Below are 15,441 nucleotides of genomic sequence, written 5' to 3' on the forward strand. Positions count from 1 at the left end.
GTGACTCTATTTTGATAAACCAAACCTCAGTCCTACTTAACCATCACATCAAACATGCACAGCTTCAATGTGATTTTTAAATGTGACAGTTCTGTTGAACTGGAAAGCACATTTGCCTGCCAGCTATAGTGAGTACTCAGTGCAAGGCTAGGCTCAGACAAACTGATGATGAACACACTGTTCCAGCCTTACAGCTCTAGTTGAAGGGACACTGAGAACTGTGGATTGAAGAATAAGTACCAGGGCCTGGGACATGGCTCATTGGTGGGATGCACAGGCATGGGGTTCCATCCCCAGCAGCAACAACAACAGACTACGTGTCATTTGACATTGTGTCCCACAAAATGGGTATGTAACTCAGGTAGAGAAAGGTCAGAGAAAGTTGCATTGATAAAACAATATTTAAGCTAAAATATATACATGCTAAATTTCTTTGGAAAAGTATTCAAACTGATTTTTGCTTTATTATAGTCATCTAATCTTATATTATACACTTGTATTGCAGAAAGAAAGAGAAATAGAGAGAGGAGGAGGAAGGGAGGGAAAGAAGAATGGGAAGGAAAGGGAAGGGAAGGAAGGAGGGAAGAAGGCAAGAAGGCAGGAAGGCAGGCAGGAAGGAAGGAAGGAAGCATAGAAGGAAGGAAGGAAGGAAGGAAGGAAGGAAGGAAGGAAGGAAGGAAGGAAGCATAGAAGGAAGGAAGGAAGACATCCATTATCTATTAAAATCTAGTTCAATTCAAACTCTAAGAAGGCCTATAACACTGAAGTCACTCCAAAGCAATCCCTTGGGAATTCTTATACACACACCGCTAGACCTATCTAGGATTTCAAGTTTGGAGTGAAATAATTGAAGAAGGATGGGGGGAAAAAACCATAAAGGTATAAAGTAAAAAAATCAGAACTAGAACAGTCTGAGAAGACAAAAAGTGCTAAGTATTGTTTACCTGCCAGCTGACATTGATTAATCTTGTGTTCTGTGATCTCACTCAGTGATTCGAACACCTGGAGGCAGCTATCACAGCTGTGCACCGTTTCGTCTTCCAATTCCTCCCCGTCTTCCGGCCTCTTCTTACAATCTACTGCCTCTCCATCTTCAGTCTTATCTTCAAGTTTACAGTTGGGGTCTGAAGGAAAAATCAAGACTATAAGTATGGGGTTTAAAGACAGGTTCTTTTAAAGAAACACTTAATCTTCTTGCTACTGAAAACAGCAACATCATTTTCCCTGAAGCAGCAGTAGAAAGAAGGCTTCAGTGTAGATTTTATTATAGAAACATCAAAAGGAAGCCTTCCCTAAAATTGTCAGTTTGTAAAGGAGTTCATCCTTTCTCCCCACCATGCAGCCTTTTCTCCTATCTCTCCTTTCAAATAAATCACTGCTCTTCCCCACAAGGTTAACTTTGTCATTTTTCATAGCCTTTAAGGACTTCCCCCCGCCCAAAAAAAAAAAAAAACAACAGGGAGAGATAAACCACTTTTTAAATTAAATGCCCTCCAATGCAAAGAAAACAAAGAAGAAAGCACTGTGCCCAAGACTGAACCCCCTTTCTGCTAAATATACTCTTTGATGGAAAATTACCAGAATTACACATAAGTCTAGAATAAACTAAGCTAATTACCATAGGCATGAAATTGACCTGTACTTCTAAAATGCTCAAAACACATAGTTACTCCATTATTTGTTAGACAGCAATAGCAAAACAAGCTCTACCACACAGTAAAATACTTACAAACACAAGCTCACGTGTAAGGATATAACTATTCTTTTGTTTCTTTACAAAAGTATTTTTTTTAATTTTTATTATCAAACTGATGTACACAGAGGTTACAGTTTCATACGTTAGGCATTGGATACATTTCTTGTACTGTTTGTTACCTTGTCCCTCATACCCCCCTCTCCCTCCCCCTTACCCTTTCCCCCCCTGAGGTGTTCAGTTCACTTACACCAAACAGTTTTGCAAGTATTGCTTACAAAAGTATTTTTAAGGTGAAAAAAAGTAAATGAACAGCAATTACAATAGTAATTACAACAACTTGAACTGGCATTATCGATATTGAAAAACGAAATTCTGTGAAAAATAAAATATTTCCATTTTAACCCTAAGAATGTTGCTATACAAACAGCAGGGAAAGTAAAAGAATAAAGCACATACCATGCATTTACTTTATTTGTGATTATTTATACTGTCCTTTGCATCACTTCAAAGAAGTATGCCTGGTTTAATCCCTGAACTGCCAAATGTCATGAGTATGTCTGTGTGTCTGTGTGTATATGTATGCATGTGTGTGTGTATAAGAGAGAGAGATGGAGACAGGTGTGTGTGTGTGTGTGTGTATGTGTGTGTGTGTGTGTGAGAGAGAGAGAGAGAGAGATCGAAAACTAGTGAAGTAGTTCCTAAAATCTTGGTGCCTTTGCTTCTCTGAAAGGGCAGGTTAAGGGAGGGGAGGGAGAAAGAGCAAGAGAATAAATGTGCCTCCTTAGAGGAAATCAGCAGCTTAATTTATGGGATGCTGATTTCTAATAACAAAACGTCCTCCAAATTTAGAAATAAGTGATGGCTCAAATCCAAACAGATAGATCTTGGTCAATCAACAAAAGTTACAAGAGTTGTAGCAAGATGCCTAAGAAATATGCAATGTACTCTCTATAGTCATATTTCAACATGACTATAATAATCATTTTAATATGACTGCAATCCATAGCATGATTTAAATATAAACCATTTAATATTTCAAATGTTTCATCAAATATTTGGAATGTTACAGCCAAGAGTCCATGTAATCAAAACTGGCCAAGTATTTCTTAGAAAACTCACTAAGTGTTACCATCCCACTGGCTAAGAATGTTTCCCTGCATTTGCATGCAGCACGTTCCTAGGAACTCTTCTACAAGTTACTATGCACCTTTCTGTGAGTTATTCCAGAATCTTCCCTCACATCTGTAGTAGGCTTACCTATATTAACCCCCCCTTCCAATGATTCACATATGCCAAAAATCAACTTTAGGAGAATCTCCTAGACTCACAAAAGAATTCCCATCTCAAAGAGCAAGTCGTTTTGTTTGTTGTTTTGTGTGTTTTAAAGAACATAGTATTTAACTAAATTGGTAATTTGGGTCTACTTGCCATCTGGAAAATTATTAGCTCAATGCATTGCCCTGTGTCCATTTCATGATAGTGAGGTTTAAGATTACTCATTCTTGGGGGAGTAATCATAGAATCCTTTTCATTGTCTTATACTTTGCCCAGCACAGTACTTTCTCCAGGTGAGTGCTTAGTAAAACTTATTTAGTGATAGCAGGAAGGGAAAGAAGAGAGAATGGCTTAATCTTCTTCTTTTTTTTTTTTTTTTTTGCCAATAGGAACAGAGTAGTTAACCCAAATTAAAGAGCATCTACATGCCTACATTTCCCAAGACTGATACTGGGTGATCCATCACATTTGAGTTTCCTGCATTCAAGTGTTTCGTCTAGAGCTACAGACGCAACAAATGGGTCATGGTCTAAAGAACTACCACAAACTAAAGCCAAGTAGTAAAACACTGCCAAACTAGAGAACTATTCTGGAAAATAAATAACTGTCCCAACCACAGCAAAGTGACCCTTACCCCTCACCACTAAATCCTTGCCAAGAAGCATCTTGCACACACTGAATATTCTTAGTTGTTTAGCATGGGTTTCCAGTTGCTCAAAAAGCTGACAGTACTCAGGGAAATGTGGGTGGTAGGTCTGAATTTTAATATGATTATTTAAATGCTACACATCAAGTTTGCAGAACCTGTTTGTTTTTAAATAAGAAGATTTTTCCGAATATTTTAAGTAGCACATACAGAAATATGATTAAAAAGTCCCCTAATTTGGTATTCTGGAATATGAGCACATTACACAAACCTGAGATGAAAAGTGCCAAACAAGAATGCACAATGTTTTTGTCCTTCAAAAGCCCCAAAAAGGAGCCCAGCAGTCCATGTTCCTGCCACGATGCCTAGTTATTAGAATGGGGTCATTTTAACACTAATAAAAATGTTTTTGCTTCCACTTCTGCATTTACAGAAGGAAACCTTCAGGGACTGAAGTCAGTCAAGCTTATTCACTTCTGCTGCAACTTTAGGATGCATGCTCCAGCCAACTGGCGAATTTGTTTTTAGGTCACCACTTAAGCAGGGACCCTCTGGGAGGTGGGTTCGATTATAGGCTATGATGCCTTAGTGTAATGAGTACTAGAATCTCAGTCCCTCTCCTTGTAAGGAGAGTTGTTGTTTTTTTCCCAGCCTCCACTTTCATGAGTAATTCTTTCTTTTCCATTCAAAAGATGTGTTATGTCCTTCAGTGGCTTCCTTTCTGGTACCAATTGATGGAGGAAGATTCTCGAAAGCTTTCTTTGTGAGCCATTTCTTTCCCACAGGTGGCTACACTTCAGTAATTGCACATGGCCTTACTGATGGAGTTTTTATAAAGTCCTTTGAGAGCCAATCATAAAAAATAATTGTATTACTCTGTTAGCCATTCAAACCTCCGACTCCAGCCTAAAGGGTTATAAAGACGAGGTCCATGCCTGTGAGTGCTGCCCAGCCCCCAGCATCACCACACGAAAGACAATTGTTCTTCCAACTGCATGGTTGGCTATAAACCCACTCAAGGGGCAGTGTGTTAAAATATTCCATACACTCCACGTTCCAACTACAAACCACAGCATAGCTGCAGGCACCACTCTCTCTTGTTTATGTCCTATATGATGATGAACTAACACGTGACATTCACCCCAAATGATCTCACCTGTTCAACTTTCCAGTCCATCCTTTCAAGAGGATGTGATGAAACACTGGATTTATAGCATTCTGATGTGGATAAAAGGTTGAATTTTTGGCATAGAGACACCGTTATTATTACTACAATAAATGGCAGCATTCTGTTTCCAATCTTGTTAACAGTACCTATAAATGGGAATTTAAAAGAGGCACAATTTTCCCCTTATTATGTTCTCTGGCAGGTAGTCCTTTCCTTCTTCCTATCCTCCTCTTCATAAGGATTGTTATTGCTCTAACTTGGTTTAATAAAATTACAACTTTGGGGAAAATGAAAAATTGCACTGGCTTAAATGTGTTGGAAGCAATAAACCCATGGACTTCAATTAATTTCAAGTGTGGGATCACTTTAAGGCCAACCAGCAGAAATTCTATTCTGTCCATGTAAAAATGAGGTTTCACCACATTTACTTTTTATAACCTATATAAAAGTCAAGTAAAAGTAATGAATATCTAAAAGCCATCTCAGTGGGCTGGCAAAGACTATCTGTATTCTTGAAATGCTTCTTACATATTTCTCTCCTTGCAACAAGGAGGCCAGGCCTGATCAAAGCTAAAATGTCAAACTACTGAGAAAACAGCCCCATTTCCAATCCATTTCGCTGCCTAGAAATGGACCTCCTTTCAAGCCACTTTTGCATGGAAAAGCACTGGCAAAAGAAAGAAAAACTTAAGAGATCATGTGGCTGTAATTATTACCAGGCAAGGAATATTTCTGCAGCTCAGTGGTAAAGTAAAACTCTGTCGCTCTATGCTCCCAACAGTGTCCATTGCAAAACAACTGCCTCATTAAATCTCTGCAGTAAGATTAATATGCCGTAGCTGCACTACATTTATAACTTGGTACTCTATAAAAAGCACATTTAATGGTAAGAGCCAGAGCCTAGATACAAAGTATTACTATAAAAACTTTTGGCAGCAGCACACATGGCAGGCCCTTCTCCTTGCAAGAGATATAAGTGAGGCTTTTAGTGGTGAATTCCAAGCATGAAGCCCTACATTTAAAAAACAGAGTCAGTTTTTATGGCAATGGCAGAAACACATGATTCTGAGGATGGTGTAAGTATGAATGCATGAAGATTACTCAACAACTAACATTGGCAAGAGATGAATGAACTCAAAACACTCTACTTAATACACACACAAACTTAAAACTGGACCATTTCCTAACAATTTGTTCTCTGGTCATAGCGAGCTTTTTAGCAAATTAAACAATCATGGCATGAATTACTGAATCTTAAATCAACCAACACAATGCCAAATGAGTTCAAGAAATCACAAACTAAAAAAAAATGCATACTATTAAAAACAAAAGTTACAGTTTCATTATCATCATCTTGACATCTTGGATATCAATTACCTAAAGCTATAAAAAATAAGTACCCAACAAGCAGTGGTCCTGATACAACTTCACTAGTGGAGCACTAAAGTTATTGGAAGTTTGCAGTTTGCTACTTTAGAGTAGCTAAGAATACCTCTAAAAAATAAGAAGGCAATAAAATCCAGTATATTATACTTAGGAGTTCTATACTAGTGAAGAAAACAAATGTTATATATACATATATATATGTGTATATATATATATATATATATATATATATATATATATAATTTCACACTTGAATCTTCCAAACACCAGTTAAAACAACATGAAAAGCAATTTTTATTTCTCCTCCCCTTTCACTGTTTCTGATTTTGGTACCCTTTGTCTTGTATATAAGTTTATCTGATTTGTGGAAGGGAAGGGGAATCAAGAAATGGTGGGACAAAGGGTGAACCAATACAACAGCAGACAGGGACACTCACTGGGCACTATGTTGGAAATGAACTTTACATTCTGGAGGGGGGGTGGAGAAAGTGGGAAAAACAAGGAAGTGGGTAACAGTGTTCAACAGGAAATGTACTCAGTACCTTACTTATGTAACTGTAACCCCTCCATCGCCACCTTTATAATAAAATTAAATTTTTTTAAAGAAAAGAAAAGAAAAAGAACTTTAGGCTAATGACTATTTTGTACCAAAAATTACTGTTGTATTTAAAGTTCTCGTGTATATAAATAACTAATCAGCTAGGCTTGCTGGAATATTTAGAAAATAGAGATCACTTAATTAAAGTAAATGTTTGAAAATACTACTTGCCTAGGCATGGGTTCAAATCACATTCCTCTTTCTGTTTTTTAACAGGAAAAAGGTATCTTTGGGCCATAAAGAGTTAACTAGAAGCAGAAAGCCTCCCTAGTTTTCAAAAACCAAAAGGCAGGATCATTATTTTGTGCTTTCTGGGCTTTAGATATGCACTCAAACTTGAAATCCCATAAGATGAAAACAGATTTGGGGGAAATAAATCGCACATTGTTACAAAATGGCAAGCAGGCTCTCACGAAAGAACACAGCATTGCCAGACTGTGCAGCCTTCTGTCCCACACTCGCCTGCTGCTCTGTTGTCTCTCTCTTTTTGTTCCTTACAGTCAAGCAAAGGTAAACAAACAAACAATGCAAAATAAAAGACAAAAGCAATGAGTGGGCTGGTTAGACATGAGCATCCCAGAGCCACAGCACCGCTCTGTGAAACCTGTCTGATCCCAGGTAGGGATAGGGCTAAGCAACAACAGGTCCCAGGAGCTCATGTGGTCAAGGCTAAGAACATGCTTGTTCTTTTTTTAAAACTTTTTCTGTACTCTATTCTCTGAAAGTGACTAAACTGTTTTATAGAAGAGAGAAAGAAAATCACTGCCATCTGTTTGTTCTCTCCTTTGACTATAAAGCTTCTCAGAGAGAGAAAATTATCTCTGCATTAAAGAAAATCACATAGTTAGTTAACATTTTAGCCTGTCTGTGGTTTTGCTTGGTTGTTGTATTAGTCTGTCGTGGTCCTTCAAGTCCAAAGAGAAATATCCTAGATGCACTACTATCAAAAAATGCGTACTATGGTTTTATTACCATTCTCCATATATAATGAAACTCCTTGTGGGAGAATGCTCAGTAAGAGAGATTTAGGAAAGAATACATACATATACACTTTGGAACCAATGAACTATTTTTGTTCTTCTTCCAATCAGAAAAGCCTACCTAAATTTCTTCTTTCTACTTAATGCCTCTTTATCACTAAGTCAACGAAAGACCCAATAGAAGATAGTAAAGTTCAGCACTCCAACTTTCAAATAAAGTTCTAGACAGAGCCCTACTGTAAAGTCTTCTAACTTCTGAATAAGTCATTGTGACTTCTTGCCACATCTTCAATAAACAAATATTTACTGGGCACCTTCATGGTGACAGATATTTCCCTAAGAATCTGGAGGTTCAAAAATCTAAGAAGACCTGGTTCCTGGGCCTAAGATCTTGCAATCTGTCATTGTTTCCCAATGGGTTGGTCAAAAGCAATCAGGGTATGATGTCACTGATTCTTTCAGCCCTCAAAAGGGCTGAAGATAGTTGTACATCTGTTTCTTGAATACTTTGCCCATTTATCCAAGTTTGCCATTTAAAACATTTACCTCCTGGAATGACAAGATGATGCCTGGCAGGGAGAGAGAGACAAATAACCCAACAGAAAAAGAAAAGATAATGGGAGGTGGGGGGGGACTAAAATTGTGAGTGGGAATTTTTTTATCCACACCAGAGCAGCCCTGGCTAACTTCTCAAGGACAGACATACTGAGAACAAGTAGAACACAGCTCTCCAAACTGTGGAACCATGGTGATGCCAAAGCTGTGTGAATCTACAACAGAACTTTAAGGAAGAGCAGTACTCATGTCTTATGCAATGGCAGAGACCAGGCTGGAAATGTGGCTAGATCATCTGCACACTTGGACACTATGAAAGCTGTTCCATTGGTCATTGAGTGGATGACCTGGATAAATACCAGATCAAGAAGCAGGGAAACCAATCTGGAGGATATACCAGGAACAATGAAAGAAGTACAAGGCACAAACTGAGTTGATGGCAGAAAGGAAATACGGAGCTTGGTAGCTCAGCATTGGAATCTAGGGGCTATCTTGATGTTTGCCAGGTGTCAGATTTTGGAGGAGCCATTCCTAGAGGAGAACCTGCACTCTTGGTTTTCAAAATAGGTATATGGTATTCATACAGCTAATGATTAAGTCTTCTATTCTAGCACTCAGGTTTTGTCTTTTAACCATCCTCCTACTCACCCATATGGTGGTACATTAATGCCAAAGGTGAAGAATAAAGAGAAAGAATGATCACACCAGCTAACTTTTTAATCTAGAACAAGAGGTCTTCAGGGGCCCCAAAGATAATGATTGGGAGTTGAGAGATCTTCAGTGAGGCTTCTTTTACTTAGCTTTATTTCAAATGCACACAAGGCCAAAGAACAATAAACTTGAATTTAACTGAAAACAGAAGCAGATATTGTTTCCAATGTCTCTCTTCCATTCAACTTTTTAAAAACACATTAAACATGTGTAACATGTTCACAATGCTACTCATTGAACAAGGTAGTAACCTTGACTACTACTACAAATAATAAAAGTGCTATCTATACACATACATTCCTGCCAGGATCTGGTCAGCCAATTGGGGACCTTGTCACAGTCAGCCCCATGCTGTTGGCTTTTCAGCCTCCAAAACTGAGCCATATCTGAGTATGTCTTATACACACACACATACACACACACACACGCATATATACCAAACACAGGGTGGGTGTACATATACACATACATAATAAGTTATGTATGTGGCATATACATTATGTTATATAACGCATATATGCCAAACACAAGGGTGGGTGTACATATACACATACATAATAAGTTATGTATGTGGCATATACATTATGTTATATAATATGTAAATGTACATGTATACATGTACATATGTTTTAGAAAAGATATATAAGAAATTAATATATACACATGTGTATAACTCATATATGAATATATTAAATGTTCATTTGATGGGTTATAGAGATGTTTTGCAGAAGAAAATAGAGTAAAAGTCTCCAAGGCATGGTGACACATCTGCAAGACACCCAAACAAAAGATGAAAGTAAGTGTATAAACTGCCTGATAAAGCAAAGGTGTCCCACTGCCAGGGTTTATTCCAGACAAAGTCTTTATGGTGAACAATGCCTTTTTGTTGATTTGTTGCTGTTTTTATTTTAGCACCCTCCCTCTTTGCTATAAGTGTGTGTGTGTGTGTGTGTGTGTGTGTGTGTGTGTGTGTGTGTGTGAATTCTGGAGCTTGAAATCAGGGCCTCATGTTCTTGCTTAGTTTTCTTTCACAGTAGACACAGTGGACACCTGAGCCACAGCTCCACCTCTGGTTTTATGCAGACTAATTGCTGGTTAATTGGGGATTAGAATCTCAAGGACTTGTCTGCTTAGACTGCCTTCAAATTATGATTATCAGATCTCACCCTGGTGATTAGAAAGGATTAATGGTACGAGCCACTGTTTCCCAGGTTTCTTTTTACTAGATTTTAGACTCTTCCCCCTTTCAACTCCTTGGTTGAGTACCTTAGCATTCAACACTCAACACCAACATATTTTGATCTTAAATGATCTAACACCCTACAACAACAGACAAAATCAACTTCTACATTCCCTTGCTCAAAATTAAGCTAAGACTCAAGAAGGTTTCTTCTATTTTATGTAAAAAAAGAAAAATTACAAATATTTTAAAAACCAGCTATTCAAAAGGTAATTTCTCTACAGCAATGTAATTGTAACACAGCTAAAAGTCCATTCTGAAGATAAGAAATTACTTCAAAGAATTTAAGTGCAATCTTTAGCACTTAAAACAACCAGAATCATAAATGAAACATTTTGAAGCTAGACATGTATGTTTGGGGGAAAGTCTTGTTATTTCTTCATTTACCACATAAGCCTAGAGCTTCCACTATAATAACATAGCAAGGAAGTACTACTACACCCAGCAAAAGAAAATCCAGGTCAAAATGTCTTTGAGTTGGAGATATCACACTTTCTAAAACTTCTACCAACCATTCTTGTTTCTTTAGCCATTTTAGGTAGCAAAGTGCAACAGTGTTTCTGAATTGGATACTTAAAGTTATTTCAACAATTACTGAAACTCTAGTTAGGGGAAACCTGTGTGTTCTCTTTTGAACTAGAAACATTAGCTAGTGGCAATGTCACCCTACTTGTACAGTGTAACAGGACTTGACTTCAAGGTTTGAGAAAATGTACCCAAATTCATTCACAAAAATGAATCCAATAATTATTACCCAATTCAACTCCCTTTTTTGTTTTTAATTTACTGAGTTCATCTTCTAAACTACATTGTACAGTCATATATTTAATAAGACATGAACAATGGATTTGATTTAAAATTAACATTTTTACACAACCATTTTAGGCATTTAATATCCCACTGAATATAATTATAAGAATCGAGGGAAGATTAGAAACACTTTTTTGTACCCTGTCAACATTTCCATACCATTCTCCAGCAAATTGGAAATCAAACTTGCTATTAAAGGTAAGTGAGATCAATGTCTCACACCTATAATCCTATCTGAACAGGAGGATGAGATCCAAGGATTGAAGTTCAAAGACAGCATAGGCAGGATAATCTGTGAGACTCTTACCTTCCAGTAACCACCAAAAGCCAGGAATGGTAGAGCTCTAGCAGGAAAAAAAAAAGCAGAAGGACCTTGTCCAGGCTCAAGCCCCAGTACTGGCACACACACTTGTACACACACACACACACAAATGGAAAATGATTTGAGGAAAAAAGTATCTATATTACATATAATAAATATACACTATGTTTACTATCTACAATATATTTTAATAGAGTCACATAATAAATACATACTGTATATTTAATATCTATAATGTATTTAATATATACATATATAGACATATTGTATATATTTTACTATATTTATTTCTAAAGCTCACACACAAGTGGCAAGCCCACCTTTGTAAGTGATCCTACATAGGAAAGTAAGAAAGTGGTTTTTAGAAAACTGCTTCAATAACACAATGATTTGGGGAAAGAGTGAAAAGGAATAATCCTATAACTATGTTACATGTTTAACAAGAAAAGATCAGAGCAAAAAGTGAGACTGTGATTTATGACTTATGAGATATTACACACTACAAGAAAATTTATGTATAATTGAAAAAACAGCAAAATCCATTTTGTCTTCCTTTAGTTAGACTAATAAATTTTAAAATATATACAGCATTGAATGTCTAAGGTTTCTTCAGCCCAATAAACAAAACAAGGAAAGCCACAACACCACCAAAAATAAACTATAAAAATAGATTATTATTGATTTTGCACCATTTCCACAACATTTTCCTTAAGGAATTTGAAACAAAGAAAAAATAAGAGAATCATTTTAACTGCCTCACTGTATTTTTGATTTCCTAGACCACAAAACAATTCTGTAAGTTTCCCTAAGTTCAACTTTTTCTTTTGTTTTACCTTCATGTGTCCAAAACCAGATTTTTAAAAGGTAATTTTTCCAACAGAATGTCAGCCTGACCAAATGTGCATTCAATCTGCATGTATCTGCAGACAAGTAATAAAGACACTAGCGCCATTAGCATAATCAATACACAATTCACAGAGCCACCCAGACAGAACTGGAAGAGAACGTGTATGCCATTATCCTAGTAATGATAAATTAATAGTTATGTGTGAAAACATGTTCCCACTTTTATTGTTTCCATCTTGACTTGTCAAGATAATGTGATTACACATTAAATATTTTACCATATCTATGTGCTTTATATAAACATAGTTTAAGTGATTTATCAAATAAGGTATAAATATGCATAAAGTCAGATGACCAAAATTGGTCACACAGAAGAGAGAATGGGTGCTAAATAAACCCGTCTATATTTGTGTGTATGTGTAATTTTCAGTAATCAATGTCAGAATCTTTTGTGTCTTAGAAGGTCTCCAGAAGTGCATGCCTCTTTGTTTCTGGTTTTGAGGGTTGTGCTTGTTGGTTTGTTTGCTTTTGGTATTGAGAAACAAACTCAACCACTAAGCTACACCTCAACCTTCATCTTCTTTTCTTTTCCTTTTTCTACCTACCTGTACTGAGGCTTGAACTCAGAGCCTTGGACTATCACTTTGCTTTTTTAAAAAAATTTATCTATCTATTTATTTATTTTGCCAGACCTGGGGCTAGAACTTGGGGCCTTAGCACTGTCCTTGGCTTCTTTTTGCTCAAGGCTAGCACTCTACCACTTGAGCCATAGTGCCACTTCCAGCATTTTCTATATATGTGGTGCTGAGGAATCAAACCCAGGGCTTCATGTATACGAGGCGAGCACTTTACCACTGGGCTATATTCCCAGCCCTCACTTCGCTTTTTTAGTTAAAGGTGATGTTCTGCCACTTCAGCAATCCCCTCACCTCTGGCTTTTTTTTTTTTCTGATTAACTGGGATAAGAGTCTCCTAGACTTTTCTGCCTGGGCTGGCTTCAAACCTCAATCATTCCATCCCAGCCTTTCAAGTAGCCAGGAGTACAGACATGAGCCACCAGTATCTGGCTCATCTTACTTTCTTAAAACAATTATAAGGAAATTAATCCAATCAATCTTGCTACTGCTGCTTGTAATTTTTTAAAAGTTCCAACACTTATTAAACTTTACACTTTCAAAATGTAACAACACTACCGAAACAACAACCACAAAATATGCAGGCCACCTCTGTAATACTTGTGTAAGACATCATTATTGGAATAATTCTTTACAGGAATAGGGGCAGATCATGCCCAATGCCCTCTGGAAATGATACATCAATGTCCTAAAGTTAGTTCTTGGGACAATCCATCCCGACCAGGTGTGTAACCTTTCACAGAAAAAAATTTTAAAGGTTTTAAAAAGGGCATGTTTCCAATACAAGACAACCAAAGAGATGCTTTCAGGCAGGTGAGCTACTTTACCCTGCCAGGGGGCCTGTTAGTTGTTTCCCCTGGACGGCTTCACATGGGGTATTTAAAACACCAATGTGAGCCAGGCATCAGTGGCTCAAACCTGAAATCCTAGCAACTCAGGAGGCTGAGATCTGAAGACTGTGGTTTGAAACCAGCGGTAGGAAAGTCCATAAGACTCTTATCTCCAATTAACCATTAAAAAGCTGGAAGTGATACTGTGATTCAAGGGGTAGGTTGCCAGCCTTGAGGGAAAAGAAAAAAAAAGCTAAGGGACAATGCCTAGGTCCCAAGTTCAATCCCCAGTACCCCCAAAAAGAATATATAAATATATCCAACAATACTGTGGGACTTCCCCATTCACAGTACCCTCTGCAGGCTGGACCACCACTTGGTTATTCCTACAATTTGAACTGGCAGGCTCTCCTTAGCAAGACTTCTTATATTAAGCAAGTACATCAAGAAGACCTTCGAAAGTTTTTGTCAGGCAGTAATGGTGCTGAGTTCTCCCCAGCCATGGGGAGACAATGTGGTATCCCTCTGTACTTCCTATCTCTACCACTAAAACACCTTCCAGATCAGCTTGCAGAGTCACTTGGTTCTTTCAGCAGAAGCCAAAGCCTTTAATTACACAATTAGGGATTTATCAGGTTTCCAGTGCTTTCAAGACTCTCTCAGGTGACAATGACTAATATCAGCTCATAGTTCTTTCTTGTAGCAGTTACTTTCTCTTGGGGGAGGAGGGGCAGGGGACAAGGGATGAAATAGAAGAAAGAATTCAGAACTAAATACCCAATGTAAAAGAGAACAACAGAAGAGAGGAGCGGGCGGCCAGAGGATTATTTCTACCTCTTGATTTTTCTTTTCACTGGCCCCCTGGCCCTGGCTTCTTCTATTGCAGAATTATGAGATGAATGATTGCTCTCTTTCAAGTCAGTACATTGGTCTTCTGCTTCAGCCGTGGTAGTAACTGAATGATCCCAGTGTCTGTGCCTCAGTATTCTCACCTACAAAATGGAGACAATGGAATCTGACACAGGTTTCACTTAAGGCCAAATGGAGACATAACGCCTCTGGAATCAAATTGGTCATAAATGTAAAGCATTAGGCATCAAGAGTGAACTCTGCTCTCTTCCGACTCCATTACCATCTTTTATTACATTAGAATGGTTACTAAGGATTGAAGATAAATGTCCACATAATTTCTCCTAGGTTTTCTTCAGAGGAGGAGATATTTTCTTTTCCACACGAAAAGGCAAAGAAGCCACAAAACTGTGTTCTCCCTAAGGATTCTGCAGAAGAAGAAAATATGAAGAGAAAAGCACAAGCACATTTCTCCATCTTCTCAGAAAATCACCCATAATAAAAAGTGATTCCCAGTTACTGACTTGCTAGGTTTTAAACATCTTGTATTTGTTATCTAAGGCAGCAATCCTGTGAGGGGCTTTTCCACCCTCTCACTTAGCAAGGCTGAATAATATGCAAGATTCACCTGCAGGGCCAGCGGGCTCAAGGTCCCTCTTGTCAACCCACTGTGACATGGTGACTACACACAGGACCAAAACTCTGAGATGATGACAGCAAAGACTAGAATAAGGAATATTAATCCCCCAAAAGCAATGGACCCATGATCTGGGCTTTTTGAAGAAAGTCACTTTTCTTTCCATTGTGTAGATTATGTACAATCGTAGAAGGTAATTCCTAGAATTATACATCAGGAGACTCAGATTCTTCTCCCTGGCCAGTCACAACACTAGA

The 15,441-nt window shown here is 37.7% G+C and overlaps 1 protein-coding gene across 3 annotated transcripts in view; it reads right to left on the reverse strand.

The window, feature by feature from the left end:
- Znf521 (zinc finger protein 521) overlaps positions 1-15,441 on the reverse strand; it is a 284,266-nt gene that overhangs the window by 251,807 nt on the left and 17,018 nt on the right. For all 3 annotated transcript variants that reach the window (XM_048363476.1, XM_048363475.1, XM_048363473.1), the window contains one exon: positions 945-1,124. Coding sequence is in view for 2 of the 3 variants with exons in the window: in XM_048363475.1 (XP_048219432.1) it covers positions 945-1,124 (180 nt within the window). In the remaining variant the exon portion in view is untranslated. The remainder of the gene's footprint in view (positions 1-944; positions 1,125-15,441) is intronic.

This window comes from Perognathus longimembris, chromosome 15 (genome assembly GCF_023159225.1).
Source record: "Perognathus longimembris pacificus isolate PPM17 chromosome 15, ASM2315922v1, whole genome shotgun sequence".
Lineage (NCBI taxonomy): Eukaryota > Metazoa > Chordata > Mammalia > Rodentia > Heteromyidae > Perognathus > Perognathus longimembris.